This window comes from Rhagoletis zephyria, unplaced genomic scaffold (genome assembly GCF_001687245.7).
Source record: "Rhagoletis zephyria isolate East Lansing unplaced genomic scaffold, Rhagoletis_zephyria_1.1 Rzeph_scaffold_00433, whole genome shotgun sequence".
Lineage (NCBI taxonomy): Eukaryota > Metazoa > Arthropoda > Insecta > Diptera > Tephritidae > Rhagoletis > Rhagoletis zephyria.
The window spans coordinates 15,102-34,721 of NW_016157517.1; the positions used below are offsets into that span (position 1 = coordinate 15,102).

The 19,620-nt window shown below is 35.0% G+C and overlaps 2 protein-coding genes across 3 annotated transcripts; both read right to left on the reverse strand.

Moving 5' to 3' along the window:
• Positions 1–287: 287 nt before the first annotated feature.
• LOC108359663 (uncharacterized) lies at positions 288–14,885 on the reverse strand. Of its 2 annotated transcripts, none has more exons than XM_017611615.1 (11): positions 14,827–14,885; positions 13,482–13,613; positions 11,106–11,164; positions 7,874–8,308; positions 7,317–7,667; positions 2,501–2,629; positions 2,326–2,445; positions 1,975–2,164; positions 1,821–1,918; positions 609–738; positions 288–532 (listed from the first exon to the last, which is right to left on the reverse strand). In XM_017611615.1, the coding sequence occupies exons 2-11, from the start codon at positions 13,573–13,575 to the stop codon at positions 414–416; spliced, it is 1,725 nt and encodes a 574-aa protein (XP_017467104.1). In that variant the 5' UTR covers positions 13,576–13,613; positions 14,827–14,885; the 3' UTR covers positions 288–413. The 2 variants fall into 2 exon arrangements, with proteins under 2 accessions (XP_017467104.1, XP_017467105.1); XM_017611616.1 differs by lacking the exon at positions 14,827–14,885 and adding an exon at positions 13,777–14,225.
• Positions 14,886–14,994: 109 nt separating this feature from the next.
• Positions 14,995–16,043, reverse strand: mRpS21 (mitochondrial ribosomal protein S21). The gene is made up of 3 exons (XM_017611617.1): positions 16,025–16,043; positions 15,323–15,534; positions 14,995–15,226 (listed from the first exon to the last, which is right to left on the reverse strand). The coding sequence occupies exons 2-3, from the start codon at positions 15,467–15,469 to the stop codon at positions 15,110–15,112; spliced, it is 264 nt and encodes an 87-aa protein (XP_017467106.1). The 5' UTR covers positions 15,470–15,534; positions 16,025–16,043; the 3' UTR covers positions 14,995–15,109.
• Between the last annotated feature and the right edge of the window lie 3,577 nt (positions 16,044–19,620).

The following is a 19,620-nucleotide window of genomic DNA, read 5'->3' on the forward strand; positions in this document are numbered from 1 at the left end:
ACAGAATTTTCTATATTTTTCGTACAGAAATTTCTTTACGAGTTCGTGTCAACCCTTCATATAATTTTCTTTGAAGATTCGGAAAAAAAAAATTCTGAAAGATATTCTTCACATAGCACCATTATTTTCGTTGCTTCACAGATTTTCTTCCGAAATTTCGTAAAAGAATGGAAGTGTGCGTAATTTATTTCATTTTAGAAAATTCGGCAAAAAATCGAATTAAATCTTAACGAATTCTTTAAAATTTCTTTACAATGCAGAATACTCTGAAAAAATGGTTTGCAGGGTAGTTGCCTTCGCATTTGATAACTTTGTAGCACATATGTATTTATGTAGTTTTAAGTTGGAACAAATGAATTACATATGTTTGGAAGTTAGCATCTATGCTGGAATCACTGGTTGCTTTAACGCCTTTATGGCTCTAAAGTGCGTAGAGGAAGACGATTGTAGGGATTAGCTAGATTCACATTAGCAGCAGACAACAATTCGGGACGTTCCGCTAGAGTATCGGAGAGTGCGCGGAATAAAATATCTGTAAATAATATAAATTCACGATTAATCATCAAATGAATACCCAATTACTAGATATATATTAATTGCAAACATACGCAAAACTTTTTTCTGCAAATCAATGGGTATAACACCAATATTTCCTTCACGCTCCAAAAAGTCGGTTAGTTTCTGCAACTCATGCTGGGCTTCGTCGGAACCGTGCGACAAAGATTGTGTGAACATAATCTATGTAGCAAAAATGTAAGAGGAATATCTTAAATAGCAATAAGCAAGCCCAGGAGCGAACTTAAGTAGGCCGTCTTAAGTGAAGGCATTCTAAAAGGCTTAACCAATAAGGGCTAAACAAAGGTTTTTAGCTGTATGTCTTCTAGAAGGGCTTTTACTATTTAAATACAATCTACCCGAATGTAAAAGTTAGCTTTTATGTATTCCCTGCAATCCAAAGTTGCCGGAATCTTAACGAAATCTTTAGGAGTAGCTCATTTCTGTAACGATTTTCTTTCGAATCTTCAAAGAAAATTATATGAAGTGGTTGACACGAACTCGTAAAGAAATTTCTGTAGGAAAAATAGAGAAAATTCTGAAAGAAATTCTTCACATAGCAGCATTATTTTCATTGCTTTACCGCTTTTTCCCGAAATTCCGTAAAAGAATCGAAGTGCGCACAGTTTACTTCATTTTAGAAAATTCGGCAAAAAATCAGAAGAGATCTTTACGAATTCTTTAAAGTTTCTCTGCAATGCAATGCAAATATGGTTTTCCGGGTTATTTAGCATTACAAATGAATTTCAATATGAATTTCAAGTTACAATAAAACAAATTGCAAAATGCATTTAATGTTACACTCAACCCTGTAAAAGGGATGATTTTGTTTCTTATCCTTGCCTAGCTCAAGCATTTCATAATATTGTCATTTTAAACCATCTCATTTTCAGGGCAACTACCTCCCCTGACAAAGCTTCAAAGGGCAGAAGATGTGCCTTTTATGCCTTACAAGAGTGTGACATTTTAAGAAACGAACAAAAAATTCTCTAAATCTTTGCCTTTAATTTAGAATCGAACACGCAAAGAGAAAGGGCAATCAAAATGCGACATTTTTTGGTAGAAACTAAATCACCATTAAAGAAGCAACTTTAAAATAACTCCTCCAAAAGGCCTTCTGAATTACGTGCGGTAGCCGTTCTATGGGTGGCGAAGGCAGACGCCATTCGATTTGTGCCACTCCATACAAAAAAGAAATGAGGAAGCAGTTTAGAGTGGAGGGCTCCTGAAGTTCGCTACTGGGCAAATTAATTAATCTAACACACCTTTGCTAATTTATATAAAATGTCTTCCAAGGTGTATTCATTGTAAAGAAATTGTGATATTTTAGCTCTTTCACCGGTCTCATCATAATCATTTAGATCTGTAATTGTATAATTTAAAAAATGAGATATGTACACTTTATTTACATACTCCTACCTTGATTGCCATCATTGCTTAGCGCCTGCAATTTATGCCATACCGATATATTTTCGACTGACTTCATTGGATTTTCATTGTTAGAGTACAATAGTCGATCCAGTCGTAAGTAAGGAAGCAAGTTTTTTTCATTTGTTGGCGAAACGGTTGGTGGTATTATAGTTTTGGTTTGCGGAGGTTGGAACATTTTCTAAAAATCGAATGGTGAACAATTAGAAATTCAATTCAAGTCTTTAAATAAAGTCATAGATTTCGCAGCACAAGTACAGAATAATCGATATTTGTTGGTTAACATATTCAAAAAGAATCTGCCATAATAGACAAATTTAAGTAAACCCGGCTTTGTTTTACCTTATCGATGTTAATATTCAAGCCAGCCTCCGGAAATATCCGATTTGTATAAGATTGCTGTAGGTATTCAATTCCAACACGCACCTCCCGCAAAAATGCTAAGGCATTTTCACGTGTCATCTGTAAAATAAATTATACAGAAAATTTTAAAGTTTAATTCTTTATCCCGACCTACCACTCCCCGATCGATTAGCTCTTCAACGGCACGTGCAACACCAGCCTCATCGCCGGTCCAAAATACGTACTGTGCCATGTCAAAAGGTGTTATTTGTCCATTGTGACGCTTTAGCAGAGCCTCAACAGTCTGTTGAGCATAAAAAAAAAATTGTGGAAATGAAATAAAGTTAGAGTTATTGCATTCGCACAAGCTGTATGTGAGTTTGCTGGAATTTTCGTTTGAATGATTTATGTTGTATGCTTTATTACGTGGCTAGAGCATTATGATGAAACGCAATAATGATACGGAAAAATATACTTAAGCATACATAAGTAACTATGTAAACAGTTATATGGATGGGATTGAATGTGACAGTGTTTTCTTTTTATGAAAATGCATTACGTTCTAGCCCGAAATTGTGGCGCCTCTATCTGCATCGTGCGTTCGGGGAATGAAGGTTTGACAATCCGTCGCTCATCATTATCAAATTTATTGCGCGATTTTTGCAGCATTTCAGAATATTTCCAGTTGAGCTTAGTTAAAAAATTACACCTTTTTTCTAAACTGGTCAGCTCTTCACGAGTATGTACCCGATAATAACCTTACCTTTAGGGCCGTTTTGGAGTGGCAAGTTAACTCTCAATCGGCAGTTAACTACAGGTTTTCAGTACAAACTGCCGAATTTTAATATAAAATACATGGAAAACTTTGGGCGCTTTGAGCGACTTCTTAAATATTTTTTTTTGATTTCAAAATAAAAAATAAGGGTATACTTTTTCGGTATAGAACAATCCTAGGGGGTGAGAGCATTACAATTCCGACTTTACTTTTTCCACATGCATTTTTGGACCACCCTAGTATACATATGTGTGCCCATATTTTATCATCGGATACATCTTAAATCTGTGGTCATAAGCAATAAGTCGAAAAACCTGAATTCGAGAAGAAACATTTTAAACAGGTGGAAACCAAAATAATCTCGTAGCTGGCAAGATGAGGATAACTCCATTCTTTCTTAAGTCAACTTAGGCTGTTATAGCTTGTGACCACAGAAATAAAAATGAAAAATTAACTATGAACATAACCAATTTAAAAGTTAAATTGCCTCCCTATCAGCTGCTTATGTAAATATTTTTCGTTTGCAATAAGTGTGGGAGACTTACAAACGAATAGGTTGCCCACTTTAACAATTTCAAATCTAATTTGCATCAAACAATTTTGTTGCGGTGACAAAATGTAGACGGTGCACAGTGATATTTGAAGCTCATTTTGTGCCCATTATTTAATGTTTAGATTAGTATATTCACATGAATTTGGAGTTTTTGATGTCGCTGAATTCGAATCTGAAATCAAAATAGCTGAAAACAAAATGACCAATCCAATATGACGCCTGAAATTAATAGAAATGTGTTGAGTTTGAAAAAGATTTATTAAATTAGTTATATTTGGATTTTAAATTTGTATTTAAAATTCTTAAACAAAAATGCTACTGAATTATAATATAATCATATTTGCGTGTATCTTACAAGAAATTGGTTGAAATAAATCTATTTAAAAAATCACCTTCAGAAAAACTTTCAATGTTGTATGGTACAAAATCGCATCTCAAACAAAAGTATTGAGTATTATAGTTTAGAATACAATTAAAAAAAAATGGCTTTTGTCATTCTTTTAAACCTTAGCATTAAACCCTAAATCGGTACTTTATTTTTGGATTTATGTGCACGAATTGAAGACCAAATATCACAGTGCGGCGTCGCTTTTCAATTTTTTATGGGAAACAACAACACCACAGATTTTACGGTTAGATAATATCTCAAAATGTAGACGTCTACATCGATAACGACCTACATAACCGGCCCTGAATGTATAAAAACTATCTAATATTGTTTTTTTTTTATCTACCAACTTCTACCACCTTTTCTGTGTAAAGTCTACACTATTAAATTTTTCGAAGTCCGTGCACTGGCCACAATATCAGGTATACACCGAAAGCTGAAAAAGATAAAACCCCTTTCAAACAAGTCAAGTCTTGCTTTCAAGTCTGCGCGGTTCGTAGGCGAAGGAGGTAAGAAGAGAGGGGAAGTGTACATTCGTCTCACCTCTTTCGCCTACGAACGAGCAGACTTGAAATCAAGACTTGACGTCTCTGAAAGGGGTCTAATAGTAGTCACCACGGACTTGACTATGGACGATTGGACCCGAATAGGGAGGGTTGTATCTAAATTTAAAACACACAGTAGACGATAGATAACGTTGATGAAAATTCTTATGGACTACACCAGAACTGTAATGAGCGTAGAGCTTATTGCCCAAACCACCTCCCAACGAAATATTTGACGCATTCGATTCCTGCTGAAGTCTACAGAAGGAAGTCCGAGGAGGAGATGTGGTGATCTCCGAAATAGCAGCTATAACTTTCACCGCTTAGGCCGGGTTGTTTTTTTTTTCATATTGTCTAAAAGGCAACGTGGTACAAAGCTCAATATTACTGTTAAGATAGGAGGTTTAGTTCAGATTAAACTTCCACACTGACGGGTTAGACTTTCGATGCTTCCTCTGAGCTAAGAAAAGCTTCATAATCCAGAACATCTCAGAGTCAGTGTTCAATAGTACAGCTTGCGGGTCAGCAGATAGTTGTATTAGGGTCATTAGTTGTGTGCGATGACATACATGAATACATACATATTTATGTGACAACTAAAACTTTTCTAACGCTCTTGGAAAAATTGCATCAAAATCACTTAACGGCCTAATCTTTTGTTGCCTCCTTTAATTGCGCACAAAGCCTAAAAACTTAAGATCGATAATTTGTTCATGCGGTTGCCAATTTATAATGTAAATTTTCATTTGCAGCTGCCAACTATTCCAAGGATAGCTTGAGTGTGGTATGTTATGATGTGAGATATTGCAGTTGTAAATGTGTTTGCAAATACTGGTATATACATTTCTATGTAGAAAGTAAGATTGATGGGGGTTGTGGCTATTCAGTTATATTCAATGGACTAAATATATGTATTTGCATAGAAGTGATTGTATTTACACTATCCCAGCAGGTAAAACCTCTTCAAGTGGATAAAATAAAGTTTTCCTACTAATAGTTCAGAACTGTCGCTTTTTCGACAGTTTTAAAGTATTGCATCATTTCATATTCTATTGTTCATATGTATAAAACAAATTTATCCGTTTGAAAAAGTATGTAAATTTTTGTTAAAATTTAATTTTACATTTAATCGAATTTTTAAATTCTAGCCAAAAGGTTGAAATCAGGAATGTAGAATTTTAGTTACTGTACCCTGCCAAATGATAAGAAAGTTTATCCCACCTTTTGAATTTTCATATTTTTTTTTTTAAATATAGTTTATTTAATAACATAAGAAATATAAAAATTATCGCGAAAGCTTAACAAATTAAAAAAAAAACTTCATCAACGTTTGAAAGTTTTAATCAGAGCTTTTAGAAAATGTTTGGCTACGCAGTTTTCAGTTTCAATATTACCGTTGATTTTTGAAAATTTTTAGGGTTGAAGGTGTTGTGCAGTGTCCGATCGAACTTCAAGACAAAAGCCGGGTGTTCAGTTCGGGTTCGGTTTCGGCCAAAAACTCGAGTTTGGTCGGACACTAGTGCTGTGCATTTTGTTCCATACAAAGTACACCCTGCGTCATAATTATAAGTACATATTGACAAGTTTTAGCAATTAATTTTTTTTTATTTAATTTTAGGGATTTTTGTGTAAAAATATAGTTCATTCTTTAACAAAAACCATATAAATTGAAGTTACAAGCTTTGTGAAATTAAAAAAAGAATTTAAAAACTTTGGTACAAATTTCGAGCATTTTATTTAGATTTCTTCATAAGAAGATGTCCATTGAGGTACCTAGGGCTCACCGTTGATATTTATAGAAGGCGTTGCTAATTATATTCCATATAAAAAAAATGTCGAACATATCGACGGCTGAGTGGAAGATCGCCCTATGTAAGCTGCCCGGTTCGAAAACGCCCTAGTTCAGAATTTGGTTCGAAAATGCAATTCGCGGCAACCGATGTATTAAATTTATAATCAGATAGAGCGTTTTCGAACCAAATACTGAGTCAGGGCATTCTTTAACCATTTGCAGAGAAGTCTTTTTAGAGCGATCTTCTACTCAGCCGTAAATTTGTATGTATGTACTTGTATAGAACAGAAAGCACATTGCCGCCAGCAAACAAAAAAAATATATATATATCAACGCGAATTTTAAGCGAATAGAAATTAGCACTTTATTACTGAAATTTAATGGGCTATAAAACTTAAAGGTCAGACTAAAAAGTTTGAAATTTGAATGATTTTTTTTTGATTTTCGCAAATTTTGCACAAAGTTTGAAGTTTTGAATTAGCATATCGTTTATTTTATCAAGTGAGCTATATTTTTTATAAACAAATATTTACAATTTAAAAAAATTGGATAAAGTTGAAAATATGTATTAGAATCTGAGTGCTGTTTCTATTCATTTGGCCGGGTACTGCAAAAGATTTTAAAATATCTTGAACAATATGAAAAGCATTCCGTACATTACTCGTACGAGTAGTTGTAGAATATAAGTACAGCCCCCATTCTGAAGGCTCGAAGGAAAAGGTGCAGCGGTAGGACAACTGAATCTTTTTCAACAATCACCGATCAACATTTATAAATTTTCTGCAAACGAAATGCAAATTCACTTGGAAGTCATCTAAATCCATGGCTTTCACTGCGGGGATGTGCTTTTTTATGAGTTGTCAATGGGTTAGGCACAAGGTGCCGCTTGTACTTAAGCTTGAACTAAACTGAATTGAACTACGTATGGCCATAAGAACCTGTTGGGGTGGCATTAAGGTCACCGATCGACGTTGAGCTGTTGATTTGATTTGTTCAGGCAACTTATCGGCCGGAATGGTTCCAGTAATTTCTTGCCTATTTGAGTTGACAGTTTCGACATCGAGCGGAAGTGTATCTGATTCGCCTGCAGTAATAAGTTTTTCATCGCTATTGCTTTGGATGGGTGCTTGAGTGGTGGTACTGGTAGTTGTTGTTGTTGCTGTCGTTGTACTAGTGGAAGTAGATATACCGGACATTGTTGTTTTTGTAGATGTAGATGCTTTAGCTGTGGTAGTTGGAAGCACTTCCGGATTTTGACCAAATGCCAAACGTGCCGCACCATAGAAAGGCTGTATTATACATACACACACATACATATATGTACATTCATGCTACAGTTATGTTCATACATATGCACATACATGCAAACATAAACAGATAATGCAATTTTTAGCTATTGTACTCGCATTTGAAGGACTTTTGTTAGCAGAATTTGCATTTTCTACTCTTATTTAAAAATTATAACGTTAAGAAAAATTTACACTACTATGCTTACCTTGATGGCAGAGGGTGCAGGTGGACTGCCACCACCAGTTATAATGGTGCCACTATCTGCAGCCTGTTGGGGACCTGAAGCACCACCAGCGTCAGTTGACGTTTTGCCACCATTGTCATGCTGAAGTGTGGGTGGCCGGTGCATACCGATACCCTCTACTGGTGACTGCGGTTCGTCACGATTCTCGGGCACAACCGGAGCTGGTGGTAACTCTGTTGTCGTGCTCTTTTCTAATTTTGTAGTAATAGCTGGCATTTGCTCCAGCTGTCGTTCCAATTCTTGAGATTCACTTATTGGTTCTGCACTTACAGATCTGCCTTCGAAAGAGGGCTCGAAGGGTCGATCTGGGTATGTTGGATTTTGCACAGTAGCATCTGCATTTTCGTTGCCGTAATGGTCCTTCAAATGCTCCAATTCGACAACGTCGGCATCGGACTGAGGTGTTAAAAAGAAAAATAGATGGACATTAAATACGCATACATATGTATGTATGTACATATCTACTAAGTATATGTATGTATGTACAATAGAGTGTTTCAAAACATATGAGGGTTTTTTTACATCTTGATGCACATATACATACATACATACCAAATATATACATTAGACGTACCACCTTGCAAGCAAATAAAAAATCGCTGTACACTTTCGAGTTCGAACTATTTTGGCAAAGCAATTTCGAAAAAAAAATTGTGGGCCGAACCCAGAGATTGTATTTTTTGCATTTTTCGGTGTTGCCTACCTACATTCTACTGGAAAAATCCAAATATGTTCTTCCTTAGCAAAAGTTGTATGACTTTTGGCGAGCTTTAATTTGCTAATATTAGGGTGGCACGGTAGGGTGCAAAGAGCTGAAATCTGATGGGTAAGTACTAGAATGAGTACTTGTGGTGGTTTTAAAAACATCGATACTCGTATATCATAATTTAAGATCCGACTGTAAACACCGTAGATATGACGATATATGTAGGAAGCCGGCCATATAGGAAAATCGAAATTGCCTTTGAATCGAAATACTTTCTTAGCAAAAGTTTTATGATTTTTGTGATAAGAGTTGAGGTCTGGTGGGTAAGTACTAGAACACCGTGCATAGCGTCAATAAACAATGGAGCAAAAAAAATTTCTCTTCGAGGCAAACACATCAATATATCATAAATGCAGATTTGACCGTTAATGCCGAAGATATGAAGAAAAATTTATGAAGTCGACCCCTACGTTCAGCAAAAAAAAAATCGAATCGCAATACTTTCATAAGTGTGGTTCGTTAAGGATGATACATAAGAGCTGAGGTCTGGTTGGTAAGTACTAGAAGGTATACTATGAATAGTTTATACATAGAAAAAATTATAAATGAAGAAATTTTTTTACTCTACTGGTATAGAGCTGCAGTGCTCCAAAATTTGGTAAAACTTGCTTATTTAAAAGGAAATTTAGAAATTTTATGAACCGTAATCAAGCGAAAGTAAGAAAATATTTATGCTATAGCATAAAGACTAAAACAAACAACAGAAGTTTAGAAACTTTTTCACTTCAGAGCAGTGGGCATGTTTAGTTAAAATGTCGTCAAGATGAACTAAACAAGGGTCTAACTTGGTTGTGTTGTGTGTGTTGTTGTGTAACTTGTTTGTGTTTTTTTTTACGTCTTACGTTTCGATNAACTTGGTTGTGTTGTGTGTGTTGTTGTGTAACTTGTTTGTGTTTTTTTTACGTCTTACGTTTCGATGCTACGCTCAAATGTTGTAGTTGTAATTTTTTAGAGCTTCACGAAAACGCTTATTGAACGAAAACTAGTAAAGCGATTTTAAAGAAAAGTGAGGTGTTTTAAAGATAAAATTCCAAGCCTTCGACAGATTCATTTTTGTAAGTAACGAATTCGGTTTCTCACTTAGAAAAAGCGATAAATATTGGCCTATTTTGGGGTAAATTTTGAGCCTTTAAAGTGCTCTAGCAACTTATGATTTGCAGATAAAACTCGCATCTTCGGTATATAGGTTCTCTTGAGCAATTGAAATATTATCGTGTACAAATATTATATAAATTCAACACACATTAGCACACTTTTTTTATTATCAAAATGCTCCAAAACCGCTCGAATTATTTTGTTTTTGTTTTGTTTAGTCAAAATTTCAAGTTTTTCCCTTTCGTTTAGTATATGGGAAGTATTGGTTGATATCTTTTAAGTTTGTTTCATACAAATATATGGGTAAATAATGAGGTTTTTCAGGCCGATAGCCCCTGCTGCTAGTTGCCTTAATTATGTAATATAATCATTTATAATTATATTTCATGTAAATAAATAAATAAATAAATAATGAGTTTTCATACAAAATCACTTCGTCATCATTTTGCAAACATGTGCTTGCGTTGGAAGTGAGAGAAGGAGACTAAAATATGTGTGTGTAGGTATTTTGGCTTTTGAGTAACAGATGTCGCAATATTTATAACCTAGTCGCAGCGTATGTATGTAAATACATACATACGAACACATCGCACACCGTCTTCAAAAGAGTCACAACTCAAAATAATACGTTCGTCAGAAAATGCGAAAAACTATTTCGTAGCACATGCTAATCATATGGGCAAGGACGACTTTTTCTTAGGTTATTTTAACAAATTATAACAAAAATTTGCTCCAGCTTTTGCTGAAAGGTAAATAAAAGTTCTTTTTAGCGCATAATTTCAAAAATGCCAAATTTTGAGTTGTCACTCTTTTAAAGACGGTGTGCGATATGTCGATTGCACTAAATGTGGATCTTATCATGTTAAATAAAAGCTTGTTTTTAAAAAATATGTTGTTTACAACATTTATGTTATACATAATATTATTATTAGTAGGCACATCGATTAAAAGGGTTATATGAGCCATTTATTCTGAAAGTGGCATAAGTCACTTCGTACCTCTTGTGCTTAAATGACCAGCTACTTGTAACCGAATGCATCTGTAAATCGCTCTATTGTCATAAACTAACGACAAAACCTTCTACCTTTGGTTGATGAAGTTGAGCGAATAACCGACGTGTTCAGATACAAATAACCGGTCATTTAATCACAAGAGGTGTATCTAAAAATCACTCAAAGCTTCGCAATTATTTTTTCATTAATAGATTTTTTCGCCAATGAGTTCTAATAATTGTTGAATTGAATAATTGTATAAACAATATATGCATGTACATTTGTAGTTGGATATATGTCCTAGACCACCCGTCCATCGGAATCGACATTTTGAGCTTACCTGAATTTCTAAGCCACTTTTTTTGAATCTGTAAGCGCCTTCACCATATGCGGAAGGACCTGTCGAAGAAAGAAGAAATGCATATATAAATTCCTATTCCCACGGCAATGAAAACTGAAAACACTCATCGCATGACAACTGTTTTAACAATAATAAAAAACCGGTCATAAAGGGGACTTTAAACATGCATACATATATATAACCTCAAGCTTTAAAACTGAGCCATCAGCGTGCGTACGTCAAAGTAAGCAAATAAAGTCCTTTTTATGATTTTTTTTTCCTTTTCTGCGCTTTAAGTAGCTGCATTTTCCCTACTTTTAATGCTTTTTTGTCGATCAATCTCAAAAAAAAAAGAAAAAACCAATTAACACTAGAAATAGGAGCGGGGTCATTGGAACCAGTGTTAATGGGCACATTTTTTTTTACTAAAATAAGAATATTAAAATGTAAACTAAATTTTTTTAAATGAATAAACAATTTTTAATTTAAAATTATACGTTTTTTGTTACTAAATTTTATTTTTAAATAGTTATGTCAAATTACCCCTGTCCGTTTTAGCAAAAATTAAAAAAAAAAAACATTAGTTTGGGCTACTTGTCCGGCCTTTTCAGACAAATATTTTTTCATAGGAATATATGTATTTTGGATTCTTGGCTATTCAACTAGAACGTATATGCCTTTAGCACACTTCACCGTATTCGTTTTTTCTTATACATATTTTTAAATCATTTATTTAATTTAAATCGAAAAAGCATACACATTTTTGCATCTGCAAATTATGCAAACTTCAGAATTATTTGCAAACAAGAGCCAATCTGAAAAAACGAGGAAGTGAGGCCGCGAAAGCAGAAGTGGCCCAATCCGAAGTTTTTCAATTTCTCGTATTCGACAATCAAATAATAGGACTTTTTTTTTAATCACCCAGATGATAATTTAGGTAGGCCTTCTAAAGTGAAGCCATTTTGGAAAGGTGTTTCCCTGCATGACTTTTAATATTTACATTCTACGCGAATGTATAAGCTTATATGTATGTAGGTGTCATATTATATAGCTTTACATATGAATTTCAATATGATTTTTAAGTTACAATTAAGGGTGGTATTATCACTTGCGAACAGTTTGGTGAAGCGAATGGATTGGCGAACGCAACTTTAATATGCATTAAGAGTGTTCGCTTTTATCAGCTTGTGCAAGTTCTTTGCATTTCGAACACTTTTAATACCTTCTCTGCCTTTTAATTCGCTTCGCCAAACCGTTCCCTTCGCCAAAATCATTCGCTTCGCAAGTGAATACTTTACTTAGCAAATACTTTAAAGAAATGTATATGATTTTCATGAATTCAAGAAGCAGCTTTAAAAGAACTCCTCCAAAAAGGCTTCTGAAATACGTAGTACAAAAGAAATATAGAGTGGAAGGCTTTTTGGAAGGGCTTTTGATTCATGAAATTATCTACTGAGGCCTTGTGCCAATTACGGATCAAAGTAAAAATTTGACACTTCTTGTGGTGAATACGAACGTTAAAATTTTACCTAGCTCATGGGGCTAGGTAATATTTTGACAGCTTATAACCATGTATACACATCACGGTTGAGAGAATACAAAGGTTGCGCCGATCTCGGACCGCTATTCCTNCTTGTTTACGTTTTCCTTGCAACATTTTTTCTTCTTCTTCCATTCTTGCTCACGTTTTGGCATTTCTCTCTCGCAATTGCACCAGTGTGACGTCACGCAAAAGTTATTCTCAAAAATCCTCTCTGATCGGCGCAATCTTGTATTCTATCATTCTTGTATACACATAATATTGCTTGGCGGTAATAAGGAGTGAACATGAAAATGAAAGCTAAAACAGCATAAAAAAAGCGTACGTTACTTACAAATTATAAAATAAATATAAAGTTTAAGAATTTCAGCAACACACAAAAATAAAGCTTCCGCACTACCGTTTGTTTGGTTTTTCAACTGTCAAAATTTTACTCTGCATTTGGCACAGCAAAATTCAATTTATTTGTACACCATAGCAAATTTTTCCACACCGTCTCACCACGGAGAAAAAAGTTACCGATTGGCACAGGCCCTGAGTATGAGTTGGAAATAATGTTGCTCATACGCCATGTATTCTCGGTTTTGCTCATAATCAAACCTAGTACTTCTCACGCAATTACGTAGACAATTTATCACTCTACATACGTATGTATGCCTGTAGATACTTTTCAAAACAGTCGTGAAAGAATTTCACATACATATGTATGTAAGTATTTTGAACCTTTTTTGCTGCTCTTATAAGGTATCAAATTTGGGACTTTTACATCGGTGAAGATGATATCTAAATTTTTTTTTATGAATGTGGTTTAATATACTTTTTTCTTCATCACTTACCGAATAAAAGTGGTAAATTGATTGTTGGATATGCATGAAGACCAATGACTCCACTAAATAACCAAATTATTGCCTGAAGCCGATATAAAAGCATTTTGGTCTATTTTAGTATGTTTTAAACTGAATTAAAATCTGAAATAAGAGTTATATGTATATATGTACATGCCAGTTAATAGAAATAACAAGGAAACTTTTGATAATATATACATACATACATATGGACATATGTATGTATTTATGTTTTTATTACGATGCCCTAATTAGTTTGTAAAGCTTCTGTGTAGTATGTACTAACGCTTAAATTGAATATGTACATTAGTCCATCAATATGCAAATATTCTTACAACTAATTCTACTGTATTTCCATTCAAATGGGAAGTTACATTCAAAGCTTTGATAGTCACTTGTGGTAGCGGCTTGATCCTTGCTATAAACAGGGAACAATAGCCGTCATTGCGATACATCGATTGTTGAAGCACAGAAAATAGTCATAACGTAGACCATTCACAAATGTACCTACATATATGCATTTGCATGCATATATTTCTCGGTGCACGAGCACTTTTTCTTAGAAAACGTTAAGCACTTCAGCTGCTAAAAATAGCATGAAAACACTAACAAATCGATATCCCACAACAAAAGCAACTATGCAAAAAATACAAAGTTAAGGAGAACCGTGCCAACAACGTGACATGAAAGGGGATGGCAGCGTACATTAAGGGCTACCAAACAGTAGCTTTATAACAATGTGCCTAATTGCGCAATTGAAGGAATGGGAGACACGTATTTAGATTCGTAGTTAGGAGATTCAATATAGGACGTCACATGATTTGCCATTACATTTCTCATTTTAATTTAATAGACCAAATATAATTTAAGCCTTTAATGTGTATGTACGTATGTTATTTACATTTTTAAAATCTATGATTTCATAAGTCCAGTTCCTTACACTTATAATACAGGCCATTTCCGCTTTAATATAATAAATTTATTGAAGCATGCGTTATGCATTCGTGCTTTACAGGTCGCATGTAAAAGTTCAAGGCGACTTTTTCATTGATCCCTCCTAACGTTATATTTTTTATATCAGCCATACATATATGTTACGCAGGAAATGGCATGAATGAACAGAGTTAAGTAGTGTTAATTGCGCTGATATACCCTTCAGGGAAGCTAATAAGCCATATTGTAAAATATGGATTTCAAACCATCATTACTACCTTTCCTTTTTTGCACGGTGTGCTAAATAAAATTAAAACTGAACAAGTTTTTTTTTCACAGTAATAGAGCACAACTTGTATGCTTTTTTTATTATTTACTTCCTTTCGTTAATCTCTTGACATACCACTTAATTTTACATTAACACGTCCGTTCTGCTTGAATGTAAGAAACACTTTGGTAACCATCGTCCCTACACAGGCAGTTTTTCACTGTCAACAACTGTCCAATAAGCTTTCAAACCTCCCTATAAAGCTTTGAAGCTCCAGCAGTACAAATACCAAATAAAGAGGAATCTCGCAAAACAAATCACAAGTATCATTGTAATGGGAAAATGTTCATTCATTTAACAAAACAAATGCTTTAATGTTATTACATGATTATTGAATTAAAAAAATATGAATACATATTTAACTACATCCTGGGAATGGTTCCGTGCGATTTTTGCGTAGCACAAATTGTATCTTCCGATTCATGTCCTCATTATAGATTGCTTTGCATTTCTCGAAGTTAACTCGACGTCGCACCTACAACAACAAACCAATGTTTGAAATAAACATATATTATAGATTTAAATGGTACTAACCCATGAACGAAACACATTTTTGGTTCATGGTACTAACCTGATACGGCTTTTCATAGAAGCGTGTTCGCCGGTATTGATCGAAAATTTCCTCTTTGCCCAAGATGCGATTTAACAAACGACAGGCTTCTTCCACATTATTTTTTTGTACCATTACGGTTCTTGCTATGAATTTTGCGTGCTTCATTTTTTTATTTACTTTATAACTTCTCCACTTTGTTTTATAACACGCCCACAAGTAATTGGAATAAAGCTGAAATTAGTCAAGACCGTAAACCTACCGGTACGTAAACCCGAGTCAGCTGACACGTTCTGTCTTACCAAAGCGCCATGTAAATGAAAACTCAACGCCGCAGAATTTTTCTGTAGTTGTAGCCCGTAGCGCAGAAATCTGCGGAATTTAGATTTTTCCGTGTCAGCTGATTTCTCCTTCTTTATATGGTTGCCACTTCGTCAGTTTTGCAGATGGTAAAAAAGTTATAAGTTCCTATTCAAAATATGTTTAAAATATTTGAAATTTACTATTAAATAAGGTTTTTGTTTAAAACTAAGTAGTTTATATTTAGCTACAATCTATTATAGCACGAAAAATTGTGGTTGAAAGGGTAAGTTTATGAAAAGGCATTGAAGAGTGGCAACAGTGTAGTAAGCAACACTGAGGGCTCCAGTAATCGACAAAATTCTGCGTATACAGACTGCGTTTAAGTACACGTTCTGCGTTCTCGACTAATTTCAGCTTAAATTGAAGTATAAACAGCTGACTAATTTCATCCCTTGTCGAAAGCGTAATCTGAAAACCAGATGACGCTGTATTTAAAGGCACAAATAGTGTTGGAAATAGATTCTACAAATACATTATTCCCGCCCTTACCGGCCGTCTTCACACGCTTGAAAATCTCGCTGGCGTTCTGCTTTTTTCTCTCGCAAGCGAGATAGAGTTTTGTTGACTGGGCATTTGACATCATACTTTTTCATTTGTAAAATGTCGCCAAACAAGAAGGTTCAAGCCTTGCAGGCTCTTAAAAGTTTTAGAAAATTAGAAGATCTGCATAAAGAGATGTATACTATTATCAAATGAAAAATGGCTGCCTCTAAATTTGTATTTGCCTCCAAAATAAACGATGTTGCTACTCTGAAGAGTTCTGCGAAATGAGAACATAGCTGTCAAACAACAGAAATGACAGTTGAAAGCAAGCGAGAGCTCGCATACCGCGTGTCCATATCATATAAAATAAGATTGTTACGAGCATTTTTTATTAGTTTTTGTACAATACACATTTTTTTCTTTGCGTGTATTGCTATGACACTTTCCTTCTTCCTCTTTGACGCTGCAAGCCTCGTTTCGAACGCGTCAAACGAGAGGAACATTGAATGTTCGAAAAATTCACAGCGACGGAATCGTACAAGTGTGCGCTAGTTAAAATATATGGGTAGCATTGTTGTAAATTTTGGCTCTGCGGATTCGCAACGTCAGAATCGCGGTAATGTGGGACTCGCTGAAAGGGGAAGGGCACCGAGTTGTTCATGCTCGGGGAATAAGCTGTGAGCTCTCATTCGTCTGGGTGATTCAAGTTGATGGTTCACAGCTGACAACAACAATTGTGTACAAAATAATTGCTCTGTGTGAACGCGAAGGGAAACACCAAAACTTAAGTTGCCGAACAAAACTTTCTCTGTGTGAACCCAGTCAAGTCCATAAATTTAATTTAGCCTGCATTGTCGACCAAAATGAAACGTCGTGAAACGGTAACGTCGATAACTATGTTTAACCGGAGATTAGCGATAACCAGACATTGAGTAACCGGCCCTTAGTGTTGTGCGATGGAAAGTTGGTACCCATAACATTTCATCCGGCTGTTGTCACAGGAAGGATGGTCCTCACCAAGGCGAATTTATACAAGGAGGTGTTAACAAAACAAAAACTAAAATTACAATTACAAATTATACACATCATTTTGAGAAAAGGTACAAATTCGTCATGAAATCAGCGGATCTGATAACACCACCTTGTATAGATTCGACTTGGTCCTCACTCTTCTGCTTTCCTGATGCAAATAAAACTGGTTAGAAACTAGTGCCGAACTAGCTTGAAAAGGGACGGTACTGGTTCTTCATCTATCCCAAATCAGTGCTGTCAACTGTCTCATTTAACATGGCGATGTCCTACGAAGTGGCAGAACTCTCTCTGCAGAACTTTTGAGCTAGTTCTGAACTGGTTCCATTTTGACAGATCTGGGACAATACATTTTTTTTCAAGCCTTTTCCTTTTATTTTAGAGAATGAGATTCATTTAGGGCCGGTTACTCAATGTCTGGTTAACACTTTAATTAATTAATTAAAGTGTTAACCAGACATTGAGTAACCGGCCCTTAATGGCGAAAATTGCCTCATTTACTTAACTTTATGGTGGAATAAATATATTCTGATGCTGGAGGTTCATAAGCGGATTCGGATGATTCAAAGTCACTTAAACCCGGTGCACAGAGAGCACCCCGATGATTCTAGGCAGAGCTATGTGAGATCAGGTATAAAAAATAATCAATATATAAGCAGCACCATATGCTATCAAAAAACTATAGTTAGTTATGTGTATTTATATATACATGTATGTGCATGAGAAATTTTTACAGCAAATTCACGGTGTGTGTGAATATTAGGTTGGCCCTCAGCGTGATATGACAAAGAAACAATACCAAAGAAATTTTCAGGGAGTCTTCTCATCCAGTAAATTTTTTGTGCAAATGTAATTAAAATGAAGTGTGCGGTGATTAATGGCAGAAACACGTACAAAATAATAATTTGGTTAGCACAAACAAGTGCTGCAAAATTGCTTGCATTTTTTTTTCTTTATGCTTGTCTTCATATTCTTTGTTTACTTTTCAAAAAAAATAACTTGGCGCCAAAATTACAAACGTCAGCCAGAAAATTACTTTTTTCTTTTGCATCATTTTCTCAGATCTTGTGTAGTTGGATCATGCCATGATGCAATAATACAAGGTGGTATCAATTGTGACAGCTCGATTTGACACTGCCTTAGCTCAGTAGAACGAGAAGAAAAAGGGGACGAAATTAAGCCCCATTTGGGGGAAAAATTTAAAATTTTTTCCGAAACAAAATTTGCTTTTTTATAGTATATTCGTAATGAAATGAAATAAAATAAGATAAAATGCCTTTTTAAGAAAAAAATGTGTATACTGAGAAATAATAAAATTATATTGAACTATATTATTAGGCAAAGAATTGTTAAAGAAGTAACAATGTCTCATGATGCAATAATACAAGGTGGTATCAGTTGTGACAGCTCGATTTGACACTACCTTAGCTCAGTAGAATGAGAAGAAAAACGGGAAGAAATGAAACCCCATATGGGGGAAAAATATAAAATTTCACATTTTCTCCTTAACAAAATTTGCTTGTTTATAGTATATTCGTAATGAAATGAAATAAAATAAGATAAAATACCTTTTTAAGAAAACAAAGTGTGTATACTGAGAAAAAATAAAAAGCATGCAAGTATATTAATGGGCAAAGAATAGTGAAAGAAGTAACACTGTTTCACGTAATGTAGTCAATATGGCGGAATTAGGGCGATAAGTTGACAACTGATAACACCTTGTATTATTGCATCATGACAATGTCTCACCTAAGGCAGTCAATATGGCGGAATTAGAGCGAGAAGTTGCCAACTGATAACACCTTGTATTATTGCATCATGACAATGTCTCACCTAAGGCAGTCAATATGGCGGAATTAGAGCGAGAAGTTGCCAACCGATAACACCTTGTATTATTGCATCATGGGATCATGCTACTAATACTATATCCAGGTTACTTTTAACAAGTGCATTTAAGGGCCGGTCAATGTCTGGTTATCACTACCACTACACTATCGACGATTTCGACATCATGCATGTAACATGTGATCGATAAAGCAGTCGTTGTACTTAACCAGAGCTAGTGGTAGTGATAACCAGACATTGAACAACCGGCCCTAAGGGCCGTTTGCACCATGTCTAGTTAATTCTAAAGGCTCTGTTATGCATACTTGGCATTGCTTGAGAGTTGTCACATAAGGAATCTGTTAAATGAGCTTCGCGTGTAAGCTGTTACCCAACGCACAGCATTACATACGTAAAAGTCTGTTGGTTTTTGATTTCTACGTAAAAATGGTATAGCAGTGCATGCAATGCCAAGTATGCATAACAGAGCCTTTACTCCCAGTTAAACATCTTTATCGACGTTATCGACACCCATCGTATAACATGTGCTCGATAAAGCAGTTGACGTGCTTAACTAAAGGATGTACCTCCAGTTAGCGTTAACTAGACATGGTGCAAAC